Source organism: Carcharodon carcharias, chromosome 31 (assembly GCF_017639515.1).
Source record: "Carcharodon carcharias isolate sCarCar2 chromosome 31, sCarCar2.pri, whole genome shotgun sequence".
NCBI classification, from domain to species: domain Eukaryota; kingdom Metazoa; phylum Chordata; class Chondrichthyes; order Lamniformes; family Lamnidae; genus Carcharodon; species Carcharodon carcharias.
This window is the reverse complement of record NC_054497.1, coordinates 6,873,039-6,894,783: the sequence shown is the minus strand read 5'-3', so window position 1 is coordinate 6,894,783 and position 21,745 is coordinate 6,873,039. Positions and strand designations below refer to the sequence as shown.

Sequence of the window (21,745 nt, the reverse complement as noted above, 5' to 3'; positions counted from 1 at the left end):
CTCGAAACGTCAACTCTTTTCTTCTCCGCCGATGCAGCCAGACCTGCTGAGTTTTTCCAGGTAATTCTGTTTTTGTTTTGGATTTCCAGCATCCGCAGTTTTTTTGTTTTTATCTCTGTGTTTAATTGACTGCCACTGCTCTTCAAGAAATGCCTACCTCCTTGAAGAAGTTCTGTTCCTCTCTGCGACAAGATTTCCGTATCTCTCTGTTGTCTTGCTCACCTTCCTTGCTTTCCATTTCCCTCCTAGTGTTTGACAAGGTGTTTACTAAAACCCGCTTTCACAGCCATATCTCCTTTCTCAGTGACTGTCTCCGTCTCCGACTTACCCCACGTGGATTTCAACTGAAATTCCACCCCTCATGTTTCGAACCCACCCAGGATTACAGGTATCTCCGGGACATAAAACGTTTCTCGGACTGCTGTTCCCGTCACATTCTGAAATCCACACTCAGTGCCATGCGCCGCCATATGAACACACTCGACCTCTCCCTCCAGCAGCATCGCCGTACCCTTTTTCAAAGCTGCGCGTGCCCCCAGTTTTATTTTATCCTTCGGCTCATCCGACGCCTCAACAAGAAACTTTTTCTCTTTCTCTCAAGTGCTAAGGAACGCAAGCTGCAACAACTCATTGACACCAACACCCATCTAGGACCCTCCACCCCTGCCTGTTCCTCCGTCCCCACCCTTTCTTCCAATCCCAACCCCAGCCGTGTATTCACTATACCCCCTGACCTTCCCCTCTCCGATGCTGAACGTTCAGTGCTCAGCAAAGGACTTAGTTTCATACCCTTACGCCCTCACCTCAATGAATTTCGGGCTCGGCATGATGCTGAACTCTTCTTCCGCCGTCTTCGTCTCCGGGCTCACTTCTTTGGGCAGGAGTCCTCTCCCAGTTCAACGGATCCTTTTACCCATCTCCAATATTCTCCCTCCACCTGGACCCCTCCCTCTGGATTCGTACCTTCTCTTGATCTTTTGAGAACTGTCGGCGCGACATTAGTCGTCTCAATTTCTCTGCTCCTCTCACCCATTCTAACCTGTCTCTCTCTGAACTTACTGCACTCCATTCTCTCAGGTCCAACCCTGACATTGTCATCAAACCCGCTGACAAGGGTGGTGCTGTTGTTGTCTGGCGCACTGACCTCTACCTCGCGGAGGCTGAGCTTCAACTCGCAGACACTTCCTCCTACCTCTCCCTGGACCATGACCCCACCACTGAACATCAAGCCATTGTTTCCAGGACTGTCACTGACCTCATCTCCTCTGGGGATCTCCCTCCCACAGCTTCCAACCTGATAGTCTCCCAACCTCGGACGGCCCGCTTCTATCTCCTACCCAAAATCCACAAACAGAACTGCCCCGGTAGACCGATCGTCTCAGCTTGTTCCTGCCCCACAGAACTCATTTCTCGTTATCTTGACTCCCTTCTCTCTCCCCTTGTCCAGTCCCTTCCCACCTACATCCGTGATTCCTCTGACACCTTACGTCACATCAACAATTTCCAGTTCCCTGGCCCCAACCGCTTCCTCTTCACCATGGACGTCCAATCCCTCTACACCTCCATCCCCCACCAGGATGGTCTGAGGGCCCTTAGCTTCTTCCTCGAACAGAGGCCCGAACAATCCCCTTCCACCACTACTCTCCTCCGTCTGGCTGAACTTGTTCTCACACTGAACAATTTCTCCTTCAACTCCTCTCACTTCCTCCAAATAAAAGGTGTGGCTATGGGTACCTGCATGGGCCCCAGCTATGCCTGTCTCTTTATGGGGTATGTGGAACATTCCTTGTTGCAGTCCTACTCCGGCCCCCTTCCACAACTCTTTCTCCGGTACATCGATGATTACTTCGGTGCCGCTTCATGCTCTCGTCAGGACTTGGAAAAATTTATTAATTTTGCTTCCAATCTCCACCCCTCCATCATTTTCACGTGGTCCATCTCTGACACTTCCCTTCCCTTCCTTGACCTCTCTGTCTCAATCTCTGGTGATAGACTGTCCACCAATATCCATTACAAACCCACCGACTCCCACAGCTATCTCGACTACAGCTCCTCACACCCCGCTTCCTGTAAGGACTCCATCCCATTCTCTCAGTTCCTTCGCCTCCGTCGCATCTGTTCCGATGATGCTACATTCAAAAACAGTTCCTCTGACATGTCCTCCTCCTTCCTTAACCGAGGTTTTCCACCCACGGTCGTTGACAGGGCCCTCAACCGTGTCCGGCCCATCTCCCGCGCATCCGCCCTCACGCCTTCTCCTCCCTCCCAGAAACATGATAGGGTCCCCCTTGTCCTCACTTATCACCCCACCAGCCTCCGCATTCAAAGGATCATCCTCCGCCATTTCCGCCAACTCCAGCATGATGCCACCACCAAACACATCTTCCCTTCACCCCCCTTATCGGCATTCCGTAGGGATCGCTCCCTCTGGGACACCCTGGTCCACTCCTCCATCACCCCCTACTCCTCAACCCCCTCCTATGGCACCACCCCATGCCCACGCAAAAGATGCAACACCTGCCCCTTCACTTCCTCTCTCCTCACCGTCCAAGGACCCAAACACTCCTTTCAAGTGAAGCAGCATTTCACTTGCATTTCCCCCAACTTAGTCTACTGCATTCGTTGCTCCCAATGTGGTCTCCTCTACATTGGAGAGACCAAACGTAAACTGGGCGACCGCTTTGCAGAACACCTGCGGTCTGTCCGCAAGAATGACCCAAAGCTCCCTGTCGCTTGCCATTTCAACACTCCACCCTGCTCTCTTGCCCACATGTCTGTCCTTGGCTTGCTGCATTGTTCCAGTGAAGCCCAACGCAAACTGGAGGAACAACACCTCATCTTCCGACTAGGGACTTTACAGCCTTCCGGACTGAATATTGAATTCAACAACTTTAGGTCGTAAGCTCCCTCCCCCATCCCCACCCCCTTTCTGTTTCCCCCTTCCCTTTTTTTCCCAATAAATTATAAAGATTTTCCTTTTCCCACCTATTTCCATTATATAAATAAAAAAAAAACCCCCACTAGAGCTATACCTTGAGTGCCCTACCATCCATTCTTAATTAGCACATTCGTTTAGATAATATCACCAACTTTAATTTTAACACCTATGTGATCTATTGTACTATTGTCGTTGACATCTTTTGATGATCTGCTTCTATCACTGCTTGTTTGTCCCTACAACCACACCCCCCCCCCCACCTCTTTGTCTCTCTATCTCTCCGCCCCCCACACACACACCTTAAACCAGCTTATATTTCAACTCTTTCTTGGACTCGAACGCAAGTTCTGTCGAAGGGTCATGAGGACTCGAAACGTCAACTCTTTTCTTCTCCGCCGATGCTGCCAGACCTGCTGAGTTTTTCCAGGTAATTCTGTTTTTGTTCTGTCTATATCCTCCTGTAATCTAAAGCTATTCTCCTCACTATTTACCACCCCACCAATTTTCGTGTCATCCGCGAACTTAGTGATCAACCCTCCTAAGTTCAAGTCTAAATTGTTCATATATACCACAAACAACAAGGGACCCAACTCCGATCCCTGTGAATCGCACTAGATACAGGCATCCAATCATAAAAACACCCCTCGACCATCACCCTCTGCTTCCTGCCACTCAGCCAATTCTGGATCCAATTTGCCAAATTGCCTTGGGTCCCATGGGCTCTTACCTTATGTTATCAGTCTCCCATGCGGGACCTTATCAAAAGCCTTGCTGAAGTCCAAGTAGACGACGTCAAATGCATTGCCCTCATCTACACACCTGGTCATCTCCTCGAAAAATCTAATCAAATTGGTCAGACATGACCTCCCCTTAACAAAACCATGCTGTCTTTAATTAATCCCTGCCTCTCCAAGTGTAGATTAATTCTATCCCTCAGAATTGCTTCCAGTAGTTTCCCCACCACTGAGGTTAGACTGACTAGCCTGTAGTTCCCCGGTTTATCCCTTCCTCCCTTCTTGAATAATGGTACCACATTGGCTGTCCTCCAGTCCTCTAGCACTTCTCCTGTGGCCAGAGAGGTATTGAAAATTATTGCCAGCGCACCTGCAATCTCCTCCCCTGCCTCACTCAACAGCCTGGGATACATTTCATCCAGGCCAGGAGATTTATCTACTTTTAGGTCTGCCAGGCCACTTAGAACCTCATCCCTTTCTATACTAATTTCTTTAATTATATCACAGTCCTTCTGCCTGATTTCCATACCCACGTCATCCCTCTCACTTGTGAACACTGACACAAAGCATTCATTCAGAACCCTACCTACGTCTTCCGACTCCACACACAAATTACCACTACGGTCCTTAATGGGCCCTACCCTTTCCCTGGTTATCCTCTTACTCTTAATGTGCTTGTAAAATAACTTTGGATTTTCCTTTATTTTACCTGCCAATGTTTATTCATACCCCCTTTTTGCTCTCCCAATTTCCTTTTTAAGTTCCCCCCTACACATTCTATATTATTTTATTTATACTATTTATCCAGCATAGATCATTCACTATTGTTCGGTTAGTGCTGGGAACTAAATACTGGAGAAGTTCTCTATACAACATGGAAGTTAGGTGGCATATTCGCTGAACAAATTACAGCTAACTAATGACAAATTTAAAAAAGCATTGCTCTGATCCATACCTGTCGGAGCAACTGAGAGACCACTTTGATTTGCTGTCCTCGTGAGAGGAGATAGGGGAGGGGGACGCCCGTCACTCTGGCCATTTCCATGTAGTTAATGACACACATCAACTTCTCCAATAGCCGCAAGGGCAAGTAGGCATCCTTCAGGCAGTAGACAGCCAATCGTCTTCGTGTTTGCTCATTACCATTCTAAACCAAGCAGAATGATGAGGAGATGGGCAAAGTAGAAAACAAATGAAAATAGGAAATAGATGTGACAATGAAAAAGAGAACAGATGATACCTACAGTGCGCAGATCAGAAAACTACCCATGTGTTGTAAAATTCACATTTAAAATTATTTAGTTACACTTCAAGTAGAAAAGGTTAAACTACAATTAAAAACAAATCTTAACAATGTAGTTAAATTTAAAATTAAGCCAATGTGAGAAATTGGCCTTTAACCAATAAGCTAGATAAAAATATTTTTAGAAGGTCCTATATGAACATTTATATGCAGAACTCTTCTCACTTACTGTAATGGTTTCTCTCTAAGTTGTGATTGCAAGGTCAAGCAAGAGGTCCAGGCACACAGAGTTTGGGTGCAAGTATTCATGTGACTGATTGTAGGATGCCACAAAAGTTTCACTTCAAGTGAAATATTTAAAGGCCAGCACTCAACAAATTCAGGATTATTCAAGCCCACAGAAAACTTATGACATCTCCTACCTCCTTCTTCAGTCATCAGTCTAATTCCTAGCAGCCCAGCAAAGAAATGGTTCTCAAACAAAATAAATCTATTGAGACGAATGCTGATGCGTTGTTCAGAAATGAAATCTAACACTGGTCTATTCTGAAACTGAGTTAGAAGGATTATTTAGGAAAACCCCCACCCCACCCAATATCATAAAATTCAATTCAAGGAACTTCAATTAAGTTAAGCCGCCAAGAGATGGCACCGCCTCTTTCCCCCACCCAGCAACATAGTCATCCAGCTACTGAATACCTGCAGGTCTGAGATGATTGAGTGCTGAACGTCTTCCTTCTGCTCCTGCAGGAAGTGGAAACTTACTGCGTTGAGTGTGTACGATCGCAGTTTGTAATCTCGTAATAACACCTGACCAAAACAAATGTTATGCAAGTTACTTCAAAGATAGAAAGCCAGTCAGCAATTCCCAAATAGGAAATGGCTTGCTTTGAAGTGTAGTCACTGATGTTTTATGAGCACCATCAGTAATAAGATGAATGTCAAGTTACTTGGCTTATCTTTCAGCAACGTTTATCGAGGGATAGATGGTTGGAGATCTTGTGACGCAGTGGGTAGTGTCCCTACCTCTGAGCCAGAAGCGCCGGGTTCAAGTCCCACTTCAGTGCTTGATGGCCACGGAAAATTCATAACACGGCCAAACAGGTTAATTATCGCCTGTAAGTCCTTCCAATACACTTGATGGCAGATGGTAAGAGCAGGAGAGTTTCCTGGTCAGCCATACTGCAGAAGGCAGTGGCAAACTACTACAGTTCACTCCCAAGCATAACCATGGACAAATCCATGAAAGTCCATGGTTGCCAAAGTGCTCTTAGGGCATATACCTGAAGGGGATGATGTTGGTTAGGACACTGGGATAACTCCTAGTTCTTCTTTGATTAGTGCCAAGGGATATTTTGAGAAGTCAGATGGAACCTCAGTTTAATGTCTCACTTGAAAGATGGCAACTCCAACAATGCAGTGCTCTGTCAGTACTGCACTGAAGTGTCAATGTGGATTATGTGCTCAGGTCCTGGACTGGGCTTGAAGGCAGGAAACATGTGCAGGCCACTTAGCCTCTCAAACCTGTGCTAGAATTTAATTTGTGTGTAAAAACAACTTCTTAATTGCATTGCTAAATGGTCTAGATCAAATTTTAAGATTGCCCCCCACTAAAGAAAAAGAGTTACTCTGAAGGCCCTATTGAATCTATCAGTCATTTTAAACACGAGATTAGATCAACACTCAAATATCTCAACTCAAGGAGATACAAGCCAATTATATGCCACCTGTCCTCATAATTTAACTTTTTAAGCTATGGCATAATTGTGGTGAAAGAGCACTGTACCCTTTTTCCTATTTCTTGCTCAATTCTGCATGCAGTGCTCCAGATGGGCCTGAGTTAAGGCTCTGAAGCATCAGCTCCTCACTTCTGAATTACAATCCTTTTGCAATAAAGGACAACATTGCATTAGCTTTTGATTACTTTTGGTATCTGTGCACTGGCCTTTGGACACCCTTTACCTTACCATTAAGAAACATTCCAAAATATTCTTTCTTGGATCCAAAATGGATGACTTCATACTTTCCCACATTGTACTGCCTCTGTTAGTTTGCCGTTTCAGTCTGTGCATGACCCTTTTTAACTTCCTCCTCCAATCTACACAATTTATTCTTCCTCCAAACTTAAGAATCATCTGCAAACTTGGATATATGACTCTCTATTCCTTTATCCAAGTCATCAATATGGCGAAAAGCTAAGGTCCCACTACAGATCTCTGGGGAACATAGTTTGTTTCACCTCATCAAAGAGAATTTTATCTCTACTCTGTCTCCTACCTCATAACCAACTATCAACCTCTACAACATGGATGCCTCGAATTCCATGTTCTCTCCCTGCTGCTAATAATCTTGAGTGAAACTTTATCAAATGCTTTCTGGAAGTCCATATAGACAATACTCTCCTATCTACCAAGTTAATGATTTCCTTAAAAAATCTAGGCTAAATCTAGTACCTCAGCAGCAGGAGAATAAACAAATGATGAAAAACTCACTTTACCAAAGAAATGGATGGCAATGACAACTACTACAATGTAATCCATGCATTTAATAGCTTTACACACCTGTAGGAGATCAAACTGCACTCTTCCTTCTATGTTGATCACTTTATTCTCTCTACGGCCCATTTGCCGAGACTGAAACGAAGAATCTCGGATTATAGATTTAATGCTAGGAATACGACCCAGGAATGGGAATGTTGTCACCTGAAAAATAATACAAGTTTCTCTGATTGTTACATGATGATGGCAGTAAATCAGAAGAACAGATAACACAATAATGTTGATGTATTTGTGTCTTTTACTACACGTATGTCAATCAGGTCTTAACCAATACCCAAATTACTGAATCCTGCTAGTAATAGTCATGTTTTCCCAATCACAGTCTGGCATCTCAAAGACAGGAAGAGGAGTGTAATTTAGTATGCAATAGAATTATTTCACCTCTATTTTTTTTCTCATAAAATAAATCTTGAAAAAGGACTGTTTTGAATGGCTGAATAACATCAAATGGTGTGTGCAGAACTACACAGAGCTTGGTCTCAGCTAGCTTCAATCGGGAGAGTTGGCGGGGTGAGAAAGAGAGATCAACCAGGTTTCCTATTTTTGACAAATATCCTATAATATCGGCTATACATGGATGCTCGTATCAAGGGGACCACTCTTGGGCTCTGATGTGATGTCCTTCACGATCAGAAGCTCACTGCTGCCTCTCTGTTCTCAATTAGCCACTAATATCAGATTACTGGTTCAAAAACAGAAAATGCTGGAAAAACTCAGCAGGTCTGGTGGCATCTGTGGAGAGAGAAACAGATTTAACGTTTCGAGTCCGTATGACCCTTCTTCAGGGACTCTTGGTCCCTGTCTCCCTATCCACTGACCCATCCATTAAATTTCTAATCTCAGGCACAGAGACAATCAAAACTCGGTCATCTCTCAACAAGAAGTAAAAACAAACTGGCTGGACAGTGATCACTGTGGATCTATATGGAATCATAGAATGATGCAACACAGAAGACCACCATTTTGATCCGAAGTCCGTGTGTGCCAGCTCTTTAATTGAGTGGTCAATGCCCTTTAATTTTTTTTCTCCAAGTATTTATCCAACTCTCTTTGAATGTTATGATTGAATCTGCTTCCAACACCCTTTTAGATTGTGTATTTTAAATCAATTTTTAACAACTAGCCACGTACGACAATGCTTCTCATATCATCTCTGGCTCTTTTGGAAATCAATTTAAGTCTGTGTCCTCTGGTTATCGATCCTTCGCCCATGAGAAACAGTTCTCCTGATTTACTCTTTTCAAAATCCTTCATGGTTTTGAATATTGTTATCAAATCTCCTCTTAACCTTTGCTCTGCTCTTAGCAAAATAATCCCAGCCTCTCTACGCTGATACCATTTTCGTAAATCTTTCTTGGACTCTCTTCAAGGCTTTGCTATCTCCTAGCAGCTGTTTAGGGATAGCAATGACAGAGGCTAAGGTAGCTGCCCTCCCTCTCAACCACAGGCAGTGTGTGGTACTAGGAGAAAAACTGAAGGGTTTCTCCTTAAAAAAAAAATTACAGCACAGAAACAGGTCATTCAGCCCAACTGGTGCACACCAGTGTTTACATTCCACTCCTTCCATTCTACTTCATCTATCAACATATCTTCCTATTCCTGTTTCCCTCATGTGTTTATCTAGTTTCCCCCTAAGTTATCATCTCGTGGCTACATTTTTAAAAAATTGTCTTGAGGAAGTGTCACTGGGCTGGGAAGGTATAACAAACAATGACCAACCAACTTCAGAAGGGCTACAACTCTCTTCCCACCTGACATCTTCAAAACATTAGAATTGGAAACAGTTATAGAAAGAATTGTTGCATTTATTTATAAGCAATGTCACAAGTTCAAGTTAAGAATCAAAGAACAAATCATGTTACTCTCACTCATCTCTTATTGGTCAGCTCACAACAAACACTAGCAAAGGCTTACACCTCTCCTTTCAGTTAAGCAAGAGAGAAGGGCTTGCTTGATGAGTGAGAAGGCAAAAGTTTCAAAATCGATTTTCAGTTCCCCTATAAACTACGATTGCCCTCAATTGTAACTTTCAATGTTGAAGATTAATTAGAAATTATTTACTCTCGTGTCTATTTAGGCCAGGCTTCAGGAAGCCAGATTCCACACAGCCATATCCAGCTTCCTTAACCAGAATGGCAGCATTGCAGAAATATTGGATACGAAATATCAGTTGTTACAAAGATAAGAAAACCTGACTTGTAATGTAAAATCAGGGCCAGCTTTTGGAAGATGCTCTATTGAAATCCACACTAAACAAGCAGGAACAGGAAAGTAGCTCAGAATGGGCTGTCATATTTACCTTGAGTGCTTGCGCCCGGTTGATCAAGTATGGCAAGTCAAAGTTCTGAATGTTGTACCCAGTAATTATATCAGGATCAGCCACTCGGACAAACTCTGACCAAGCCTAGAAAGAGAAAAAACATCAATCTTAACAAGCCTTTTATACACAGGTCGAGTATATTTTATCTGTAAATCCGAAAACCAAACATGTCAAAGAGCCGTACTTTTTAATGAACCTTTAGTGTAGGAAGTCTAGTTGTTTGTCTGCACTGTTTACCTTATGATATTTGCAGTGAACATGTCAAAAAGAAACTTATTAGAAGTACCCTGTATTTATTATTCAATAGCACATCTTACTTGTCTAGCCATTTTATTTACTTCAGGCTATAGCAATCCTAGGCTTAGACTATTACAATGTAAGCAGGTCTAGGCATATACACAGTATCTGACAACCAAAATTATCTGAAATTCAAAACACAGTTGGCCCTAAGGGACTTGGATAAAGGATACTCGACCTGTATGTAACATTTATTCCAAACTGTATATCAACACAAAATACTTGAATGCTGGAAAAGTGAAACAAAAACAAAATGCTAGAATCTTCTGTAGTCGTGCAGAGCAGCTGTGGAGAAAAGAGGCAAGTTAATGATTCGGGCACCACTCAGGATGTTCTGACTCTTCCCCAAAAAAGCTGCTGAGGCTAGAGGTGGGGGCGAGGGGTGGGGCGGGGTGAGGGTGAGGGTGGGGTCAACTGACCATTTCAAAATGGAGATTGATAGATTTTTGTTAGGCAAGGGATATGGAACTAAAGCAGGTGAATGCAGTTAAGATACAGATCAGCCTTGATATAATCGAATAGCGGAACAGGCGAGGGGCTGAATGATCTCCACAGTTGTTGTGCCCAACTTGCTCAGTGTTTCTAGCATTTTCTACTTTTAATGTACATAACCACATGTCACTGAACGTTGTGTTTAGTCACCCCATCACTGACAGCAAGGCTGAGATCAAGAGCTAGCCGAGTGTTAAATCATGCATGTGACCCTTTCCATCTAGAACATGTTAGAACATCAGTTTACTGAGAGAGCTGGGTGGGGGGGAATAAACATGACAATTATTTCAAAAACGTTCAGACATCTGAGTAATTTGTGTTTAAAATCACAATATGCCCTCTATTTAAAACCATTATCTCAAATAACAAAAACCACCGGATATACATCTGGACGTATCGCTGAGGAGACTGGTGATGCTGAAAACTCATTTCAAGAGTACAGAGGCTATTTTGTGTTAGCACGTGGGGTGTGATTTTTCAACAACAGATTTCAGTCAACTGGAAGATCATGGAGAGAAGGAACAGACAGCACAGTCACCAAACAGTCTGACTTACACACTACAGGTCATCTGCCTGCATCGTTTCTCAGCTGAGGAAAGGGCAGTAATCCTACAGAAGCCTAACAAAAAGGAGAAAATAACTCAAACTCACTTAAGCATGGTGCCAAACAGTGATGCTAGAGTGACTTTACAGCAAAACTAGTTACCTGGTTGATGAATGATAGAACACAGAATTTTACAGCACAGAAACAAGCCATTAGACCCAACTGGCCCATGCTGGTATATGTTGCACAGGAGACTCCTCCCATCCTACTTCATCTCACCCTTTCAGCATAACCTTCTATTCTTTTCTCCCTTGTGTTTATCCAGCTTCCCCTTTAATGCATTAATGCTACTCACCTCAACCACTCCACGTGTTAGCGGGTTTCACATTCACATCACTCTCCGGGTAAAGGGATATCTTGACTGGATTTATTTGTGACTATCTTACATTTATAGTCCCTAGTTTTGAACTCCCTTACAAGTGGAAATATTTTCTCTGTCTATCTTACCAAACCCCTTAACAACTTTTTTAAAAATCAGGTCACCCTCAGCCTCTTCTTTTCTAGAGAAGGGTCCCAGTCCATTAAGTCAAAAACCACCACTGGGATTTGGTTCCACTGGTAACTCATTCTAGCAGCTAAGTCTGAACAGAGCGCATCAGCAAACTTCTGACCATGAAGAACATCAAATCCAAAAGTGTCCCTTCCCCACCCACAACCCTTTACCCCAGCATTCACATATGGCAACTTCAAGCAGGTGTCAAAGGGCAGCTGGCAGAAGTAGGAAGCTTAGCTGATCTTTATCCCCAAGACCCCATCTATCCCCCACCCTTCTGGACTGAAACCAGGTGAGACCAGGCTCTATGTAGTTCTGCATCACGCCAAATGATGTATATTGTTAAGAGTATTCAAACAATCCATTATCCAAATTTATTTTCTAAGAAAAAAACAGGGGGAAAGTATCTCTATTGTAAACTAAACTTATTCTTAACAAGACCTCAGTTTTTACTTCCACTGAAAAACCAACAAGCGCATTAACTTGCCTTTGCCTGCTGAATCAACACAAATTTTCTGTGAAGTTACAAACTGCATAGACTATTACTGGGAACTGTCAGGAAGCATGTTGCTAGGAGTGATATTGTCAATAGAAAGTAATGGTTCGCCATTTTGTAATATTCATACTAGGACATGGGCAAAACAAGCAAGGTCACATATATTGCCCATACATTACCAAGTGGTTTAAGTGGCCTCTTCAGGGGTTCACTATGTCGCATGGATAGCATCAAGTGTAGGCAACACTGGGCAGAGATGATAGATTCCCTTCCTTGAAGAGGATTAGTGAATAATTCAACAACTTCCATGGTCATTTTTTACTTCCGGTGATGGACCACAAATTACCAGGTTTCCTGAATTCAATTTCACTGATTGTCTTGGTGAGATTTGAATCTCCATTCTCTGGGTCATTGGTCTACAGCTACAAGTACTACACTACCATGCATTCAGAAGCAAAAAAAAGTTACAGAAACAAAAATATACTGACCAAGAAACAGGCCAGTTTCCCCACCTCCCCCGAATGGAACAAAAGTACCAAGGGTGAGGTTGTGTACACTCAGCGAAGCATGGAGCAACCTCCCCCACCATGCAATTATGACTGATTATCATACTGGCTGGTTGAATCTAAAAGTGGAGAGGTTTGAAATACAAAACCGCAAAAATATTTTAAAAAAAAGTTTTTACATAAATTTATCTCTTCGTTCAAGAATTCGCTCACCATTAAAATCTTCCTCTTGGGGGGACTAATCAGCTCTCCATCAGTGCATTTTTAAAAAATATATATATATATATATATATATATATATAGTTATCGAGAAAGCTTCAAGTGCAAAGCCCATTCTGCAGGGCAGCACCGAAGTTACAAAAAGCAAAACGTGCAAACCATTTCCCTTCACCGACCCCCCCCACCCCAACACCATCTCAAAGCTTGGAGGCTAAAGGCATCACCAGGTGCAGTGTTAACCCGCAAATATCAGGTTCAACACACAGTACTGAGTTAGCTACGCTTGGCCTCTGCTCTTCTGAGTGTCTGTTGTGACAGCTCACTCTTGTTTGAGTCCAAACTTTGCAGGTTCAAGGCTCACTCCAGTAACTTGAGCTCAGAATTCAGGTTGACAGCAGTGCAGTGCTGAGGAAGGGCTGCGCTGTTGGAGGTGCCTCTTCTTGGATAACATTAAACCGAGCACCCCACACCACGCCCCCTCCCCATCTCCCAAGCGGACATAAAAGATCCCATGGCAGTATCTGAAGAAGAGCAGGGGAGTTTTCTCCAGTTTACCAGCCAACATTTATCCCCCAACCAACTTCATCAAAACAGAATGTCTGACCATTATCTCAATGCTGTTTGTGAAGCCCACTGTGCATTTTCTTCATTACAACAATTGCTGCACTTCAAAACTACCTGGCAGAAAATCGCTTTAGGATGTGCTGAGATGATATATAAATACAGGTGTTAATCTACTCCTCCTTTAAGAGGAAACATTGCTAGGAATTCACACTGCTAGCCAGTGACATCTGCTGGAAAGTGCGCATGTGGATGTAATGTGCTCCCATGTAGTCAAATGACTTGACGATAACTCACGCGAAAATAATAGCACAATTTGGCTGATGCCTCAGAAACCATGCTATGATGAAAGTCAGGGCCTTTGGGGAGGAAAAGTGAAGATAATTAAACCAAAGCTGTGCAAATTTTTAAAAATAAAATCAACGGCAGTTGGATGCACAGTAATGAGAGTCACTTATTATTTCAGCAATAACGTTTTGAACAAAGCAGCAATTCCATCCTCAAAGGGAAACTACACCTTGGGCTGGGCAGAGCAAAAGAAAATTTATCGGAGGACTGTGAGATCTGGACAAAAATCTCCAAAGGTTCTCCAATCCTGATGCTGCACTTGTACTTAGCCCCCATCACCTTCCATCCCAGCGCAAATACCTTCAGCAGCTCGTTTTCCTTCTCAAAGCACAGGACCTGTGAGCCCACGATGCCGGCGCAAGACCGAAGGGTGAACACATTACGGATGAAGGGGTCCTTTTCACCCTGTTGCAGCACCATGTTAGCAATCTGTATCACAGGGTCCTTGTCAGCCTCTGGAAAAATACCTTAGAAAAAGAAAAGCAAAAATTAAAAAGAGGGACAACCAGAACCAAAAATAATGATTAATTGTTGCATTGATTTAACATCCGAAAGAGGGTCATGAGTAAGCAATCATATCCACAAAGCAAATATGCTCTTAAGTAGTCATTAAAATGTCTCTTAGGATCTAACAAATCATCTGACTACATGGTTCAGGAGATGGAACACTATGCAACGATGTAGCAATCCACAGTGACGGGGAATGCTGTGATGTAGATATCACAGTGACGGAATACTGTAACGTAGATTTCACAGTGACGGAGAATGCTGTGACGTAGGTTTCACAGTGACGGGGAATGCCGTGATGTAGATTTCACAGTGACGGAGAATGCCGTGCTGTAGATTTCACAGTGACGGAGAATGCCGTGCTGTAGATTTCACAGTGACGGAGAATGCCGTGCTGTAGATTTCACAGTGACGGAGAATGCTGTGATGTAGATTTCACAGTGACGGAGAATGCTGTGATATAGATTTCACAGTGATGGAGAATGCTGTGATGTAGATTTCACAGTGACAGGGAATGCTGTGATGTAGATTTCAGTGACGGGGAATGTTGTGATGTAGATTTCACAGTGACGGAGAATGCTGTGATGTAGATTTCACAGTGATGGAGAATGCTGTGATGTAGATTTCACAGTGACGGAGAATGCTGTGATGTAGATTTCACAGTGACGGAGAATGCTGTGATGTAGATTTCACAGTGACGGAGAATGCTGTGATGTAGATTTCACAGTGACGGGGAATGCTGTGATGTAGATTTCACAGTGATGGAGAATGCTGTGATGTAGATTTCACAGTGATGGAGAATGCTGTGATGTAGATTTCACAGTGACAGGGAATGCTGTGATGTAGATTTCACAGTGACAGGGAATGCTGTGATGTAGATTTCACAGTGACGGGGAATGCTGTGCTGTAGATTTCACAGTGATGGGGAATGCTGTGATGTAGATTTCACAGTGACAGGGAATGCTGTGATGTAGATTTCACAGTGACGGAGAATGCCATGCTGTAGATTTCACAGTGACAGGGAATGCTGTGCTGTAGATTTCACAGTGACAGGGAATGCTGTGATGTAGATTTCACAGTGATGGAGAATGCTGTGATGTAGATTTCACAGTGATGGAGAATGCTGTGATGTAGATTTCACAGTGATGGGGAATGCTCTGATGTAGATTTCACAGTGACAGGGAATGCTGTGATGTAGATTTCACAGTGACGGATAATGCTGTGATGTAGATTTCACAGTGACGGGGAATGCTCTGATGTAGATTTCACAGTGATGGGGAATGCTCTGATGTAGATTTCACAGTGACGGGGAATGCTGTGATGTAGATTTCACAGTGATGGAGAATACTGTGATGTAGATTTCACAGTGACAGGGAATGCTATGATGTAGATTTCACAGTGATAAAGAACACTGCGATAAACATGAGTACCTGCACTATAAGAGCGTACAGGACACAGGGGCAGAAGATGACCATACGTCCCCATGTCCCCTCAGGCCTGCTCCACTATTCACGAAGGCCATACTAAACTTCAACCTCACTTTGCTGTCATATCCCCATATCCCTTTGATTCCTTGGAGTCCAAAAATAAAAATCATCTTTCACAGTGCACACAGAAGGTGCCAAGTGGTGGATCAGGGATTGAGCCGCCTCCCCTCCCCCAGGCAAGTGAGAACACATATGCACCCACGCACACACATGTACGGTAGAATCATCCAGCCCACAAAGCGGCCATTACATAGTTATACTGGCAGGTGCTTGGTAGAAAATCGGCTGCTTTTCCCATCAGCTAGAGTAGGGCCCAAATCACAAGCAGACTGTACAAAATTAGAAATGGGGCTGCTGGGGATAAATGGACATACACATTTTTTTCCAGCTCCCCACCTCTTTCATCTTTATTGTTTCCTTTCTAACACAAGAACCATTTTACACACTCTTTTATCAGGGAAAAACATGCATGCGGGAGGCAGTCCAAATGCATGCAAAGAAAAACAAACTCTCTCAGTGAAACAGACTCTCTCATGCAAATCATTTATGAATTTTTTCTTCATGCTGCATCAAATCAAGCCATGGCAAAAGTCTCTGTTTTACGTCTGAGTATTTCTTGTTAAAGGTACAAATGGAGGTTATGCTGTGCTAGTTCTTTGTTACAGGAATCCAAAAATTACTGGGACAAGGGGCTTTATTTCATCACCTGGCACTGTTTCTTCCCCTCATTCAAATATTTATTCAAAAATACTAAGTCATACAGATCAGATTCTCTCAGGTCCAACCCAAGTCTGTGCTGGATGAATGGATCTCTGTCAGGTTAGTGATAATGGGGTGGGGGTGAGGCTACCATTGGTGACATTGCCACTGCAGTTGGGAAGACTGGGAATGAGAACTGAGTCAAGGTTCCCATTTCTCACCTATGCTACAAACTGCATTTCAATGAACATCAGGTGAAGGTAAGGTTCAGAGTGCCTGTGATTCCCCTAAAGATACAGTAGTTCTGCCAGCATTCACTGTCTGCGTTCACACACAAAGAATAGCCACATCAGCAAGGCACCCAAAAGCCACTGATGACCACGGACAGTACTAGAGGAGGGAACAAACCTGGGGAAAGAACTATTTTTTTTTAAGAGCATGTACATTTACGGGTCTGTCTTCCTCCACTATTACACACAAAATGTCAGCACAAGTATGAAATGAGTTAATATCAGCTCCTGGAGGAAAATACACCAAACTGATCCCATTCATTCAAAACATTTTAAATGAGTTTTGAAAAAAAAGAAATATTTGGTTGTAGAATTTATTAAACATACCCTTTCTGCCAGCACACTCTATGTCAAAGCTCAGCACTCGAAGTGGAGGGATTTTCTGCCACTCGCCCTCGGCAGGATGGCTGATGAAGTCCGTCCAGGCGACGTCCACCTCAATCTGTGCCAAAGTCACCTGTATGACACAGCAAAAATTAAAGAAAGGCTATTCAGTTAGTGAACATAATGCTTAATGTGCAACTTTTCCTTTTTATTCATTTTCCAAGGTGTAGGCGTAACTGGTGAGACCAGCATTTATTGCCCATGCTGAAGTGCCTTGAGAAGGTACTACAGTCCATTTGATGAAGTGTTGTTGGCTGGAGAGTTCTACGATTTTGACCTCAGCAAAAATGAAGGAACAGCAACATATTTCCAAGTTGACATGGTGTGTGAGAGACTTAGAGAGGACTTGGAGGAAAACCTTGGAGCTGTTGGTGTTCCTATGCAGCTGCTGCCCTTGCCCTTCTATTTGGTGAAGATCACAGGCTTGGTTGATACTGGCAAAGTTACTGCAGTGCATCCAGTAAATAGTATATACTGCAGCCAACATTCCCTCTAAACTGTTCATGTTATATTAATTATATTGTTAAGGTTAAGGGTAAACAGGTGGAAGATATCAATTAAGCATCCTGAGAACATATGAAAAGGGATTGCTGGGACACTGTTAGGTAGGATGCAGAGATATGCAATGCTGCATTCTGTAAATAAACCTATTGAGAAAGGAAACAAAAACAGAAAGTGCTGGAAAAACTCAGCAGGTCTAACAGCATCTGTGGAGGGAAAAACAGAATTAACGTTTTGAGTCCATATGACTCTTCTTCAGAGCTCTGATGAAGAGTCATACGGACTCGAAACATTAACTCTTTCTTTCCATCCACATATGCTGTTAGACCTGCTGAGTTTTTCCAGCATTTTCTGTTTTTGTTTCAGATTTCCAGCATCCACAGTATTTTGCTTTTATCAAGAAATAGATGTGTGTCTAGAATCATACTTCACCATCTGGCTTGGGATCCATTTAACTTGAGCTGCGCAGATGCACAGCTGCACCGCAATCAGGAATGTGCCACACAGCGGACAAGCAGGCCACCCATCAATCATAAAGGGACCACGCAGTGCGAGAAACAGGCCATGCAATAAAGAGAACATTGATTGCAGCCACTACAGACCACAGAAGTTGCTGGGTTTCATTTTTGTTCATGCTGAATGAACTGATGGCACCAGTTGGGGTCCTAACCTCTGTGGGCTGCTGCTACTACAAAACTTTCCAAGGCATCTCACAGCTGTATAATCAGAGGAAAACTGAAACCAAGGAAAAACAATGGAGGTGGAATTGAAAGAAAAAGTGTTAAGACTGGATTGTTATTCATATAGGAAGTGCTTGTGCAAGGACGTTAGGAGAGAATAGAATGGGGTTCCACTGTTAAGCCGTAACTAGTCAAACAGCCTGCCACCGATCATTGTCTATGCTCACAGGTAAAGAATGATCAATTACCTAGGTGAAGCTCCAGAAAACTGTTGGCACAAACAGAAGAGAACACTTGCAGGAGGGGAGAGTGGAAAAAGGGCAAACAATACGCAACTGCCCTCTTTACCAGTTGTGGCCATATGCTCATTTCTTTAAAATAAGGGAGTTTTAAAAGATTCAAAAGTCATGAGAGAAAATGAAACAAAATGCAAAATACTGCAGGTGCTCGAAATCTGAAATAAAAATCAGAAAATGTTGGGAACATTCAGGTCAGGCAGCATCTGTGGAGAAAGAGTGTTTCTTGAACTGATCCACTGATTGGTGCTAGTATTTTCTATTTTTGATGAGAGAGAATGATATGGGCAGGTGTTCCAGCTACTTCAGACACCAGCATATTTAGGGAATTAAAATAGAATCATACCTCTCTCAGCCTGTTGTTCAATTTCATAAAAGAACAAAGTACTTCCTAAAATGTGTGTCCAGAGTCACATGGGTTCAATAACAAAGGTTTCTCTTTTGGTCGCAATCTGAGGTCCAGAATTTCATTGGTGTATAAAACTAAATGATATAGAAGAGCATCTTCAAACCACTGTGGGTTTTAACGACCATCATAAACATGCAAAACTTATTTTAAATTATAATAATTGAACCAGCAACATGCAATCCGAAGAAGCAGAGCACTAACAGGAGACCACAGACAAAAACGGAGAGCAAACATGGGACAAGAGCAATGCTTTATTTTCTGGTTTGTCCTCTTTGAATTTTGTGAGCCTGTAAGTTTGCAAAGGATTGTTTTCACCAATGAACCAATTGCAAATCAGATCTGTTAGCATCAACAATTTGAGATGTACACAAATTAAAGAGAGCAGGGGTTTTAGGTGTGGTCTAACATTAAAGATAGACCTTTCAACAGTGAAATCATAAAACACTTCTACACACAAAAGGTGGTAGAAGTTTGGCACTTTCTTTTGCAAATGGCAATAGGTGCAAGATGAATTATTCATTTTAAACCGGGGATTGATAAGTTTTTTGTTAACCAAAGTTACCAAGGGATATGGGGCAGATGCGGGTGTGTGAAGCTAGGTCTCTTTGAATGCCAAAACATGCTGATTGGCCATTCCTGTGGCCTCTGAAGCTCTGTGGTACATGTCTATGGCTTTGGGCACAGTGGTAAATGATTATTTAAGTCAGTCCCTATCCACATCCATATTATTTAGTGCCCAAAATGACAAATTTGATCAACTTCAGCCATGGATCAGATAGTAGCACCCTCACATTTGAGTCACGAGGTTCTGGGTTCAAGTCCCACTGCAGAGAATTGAGCACAAATCTGGGCCATATAAATACAAGTTCTTCTGAGTATTGCTGAGAGAAAATAATTGTTCAGTTTAGCCCGATGCCACATGACAAGCAGAAGCCCTATGACACATTCCTGCATTTCCCAAGGCTTTATGTTAGAGGATCTGCGTTTTCAGCTCTCCAAAAGGCTGGGCAAAATCATGGTTCGAAGAGGAGGACTAGCCTTCCAGGAATTACTGTATCAGGCTAGAAGAATGCAAGTTCTTAAAAGATTAACTCCGTTCCATACCCCTCTAAAAATTCAACCCAACTAGCCTTTTATCGAACACACCTTTCTGGGATTGTCCCTTGTTGTAGTAGAGTTTCCTGGCGTCTGTTCTTCCCTTAACAAGTACTTTCCAGCAGGTAATTCTATCCAGTTACAGCCAACAACATCACTGTCCACCATGAATCTTCAAAAGATATTGCAGGAAAGGGAGAAAAATGCAAGATTTAAAGAAAAATTATATTCAATCTTTTTAACAGTGCCCTTCCACACATCTGCACACACTGTGGGCTCAGAACCTGCCCGATTCAACGAAAAAACACGTTGAGGCCTGTTTAACACTAAGTACAGTAGTGGATATGTTTGTGCTAGCACCTTTTTCCCACCAAATGTGATTAAAAGACCAAATGGAACCAATATTTGTTTCAAAAACAGGCATGATGTAAAATGCCTGAAGTTTCCTCTACGCAACTGCCTCTGCAATGCTGATAAATAGCTAAATATAGGTGAGAGCGGAGAACACAAGAGGGAAACATCTGCAGTTAGTCGTTTGCGTGCAAACACATCGCACTTCAAAGCAGAACAAACAGCTAAATGAATGGTCCAAACAAGCCAGCTAATTGGAAGTTGTTTAAAGGCCCGACTTTGCCTGAAATCAGCAGAGCTGCTTAGATCGGTAAATACAGAGAATTAATGAAGTGTAAAGAAATTATTGAACTACCTGAGATAGCCAGCATTACATTATGAGCAGTGCTTCTGTAATCAGTTATGGCCATGGCACATGGTTAACGTTAGTTAAATGATATAAGCAACTGACCGTGCTAAGTGCAGACAGTGTAAATGGGACTGTACTCATTTTGTCACTAGTGGAACCTGTGCCATTTCTATGGCTCACAGATAGCCCCTATTGGCAAAAGCCCAATATTACAAGCAACAAACCAGCATATTTCAAACACATTTAGACTATTATGCTTCCTCACCCAAAAGAAAAAGTTTACAAAAGAAAATGATAGATTAAGTTCAATGCAAGAAGTGTGAAGTAATTCATTCTGGTAGGAGGAACTTGGAGACAATTTAAGATAAATAAGGGCATAGAGTACAAGAGCAAGGAGGTGTTATGTTGAACTTGCATACGACAATGGTTTGGCCACAGCTAGAATACTGCATCCAGTTCTGGGCACCACACTTTAGGAAGAATTTACTGAAGGCATTGCAGAGAATGCAGGAAAGATTCACAAGAAAATGGTTCCAGAGATAGGGAACTTCACTAATGAAGCTAGATTGGAGAAGTTGGGCGTGATTTCCTTGGAGAAGGTAGCTGAGAGGAGATTTGATAAGTATTCAGAATCATGAGGGACAGAGTAGATAGGGAGGAACCGTTCCCACTCATGAAAACACTGAGAATGAGTGGACACAGATTTGAGGTAATTGGCAAAAGAAGCAATGGCGACATGAGGAAAAACATTTTCATGCAGTGAATGGTTAGGATCCGAAATGCACTGCATGAAAGCATGGTGGAGGCCGGTTCAATCGAGGCATTCAAGAGGGAATTAGACTGTTCTGTGAAAATGAAGAATGTGCAGAGTTATTGGGAGAAGGTGAG

The 21,745-nt window shown here is 42.8% G+C and overlaps 1 protein-coding gene across 6 annotated transcripts in view; it reads right to left on the bottom strand.

Moving 5' to 3' along the window:
* Positions 1-21,745, bottom strand: part of pold1 (polymerase (DNA directed), delta 1, catalytic subunit) — a 115,083-nt gene that overhangs the window by 75,981 nt on the left and 17,357 nt on the right. For all 6 annotated transcript variants that reach the window (XM_041178008.1, XM_041178009.1, XM_041178011.1 and 3 more), the window contains 7 exons: positions 20,209-20,329; positions 17,120-17,249; positions 14,110-14,276; positions 9,773-9,877; positions 7,477-7,617; positions 5,615-5,725; positions 4,628-4,819 (listed from right to left, as the gene is read on the bottom strand). In XM_041178008.1, coding sequence (XP_041033942.1) covers positions 4,628-4,819; positions 5,615-5,725; positions 7,477-7,617; positions 9,773-9,877; positions 14,110-14,276; positions 17,120-17,249; positions 20,209-20,329 — 967 coding nt within the window. The remainder of the gene's footprint in view (positions 1-4,627; positions 4,820-5,614; positions 5,726-7,476; positions 7,618-9,772; positions 9,878-14,109; positions 14,277-17,119; positions 17,250-20,208; positions 20,330-21,745) is intronic.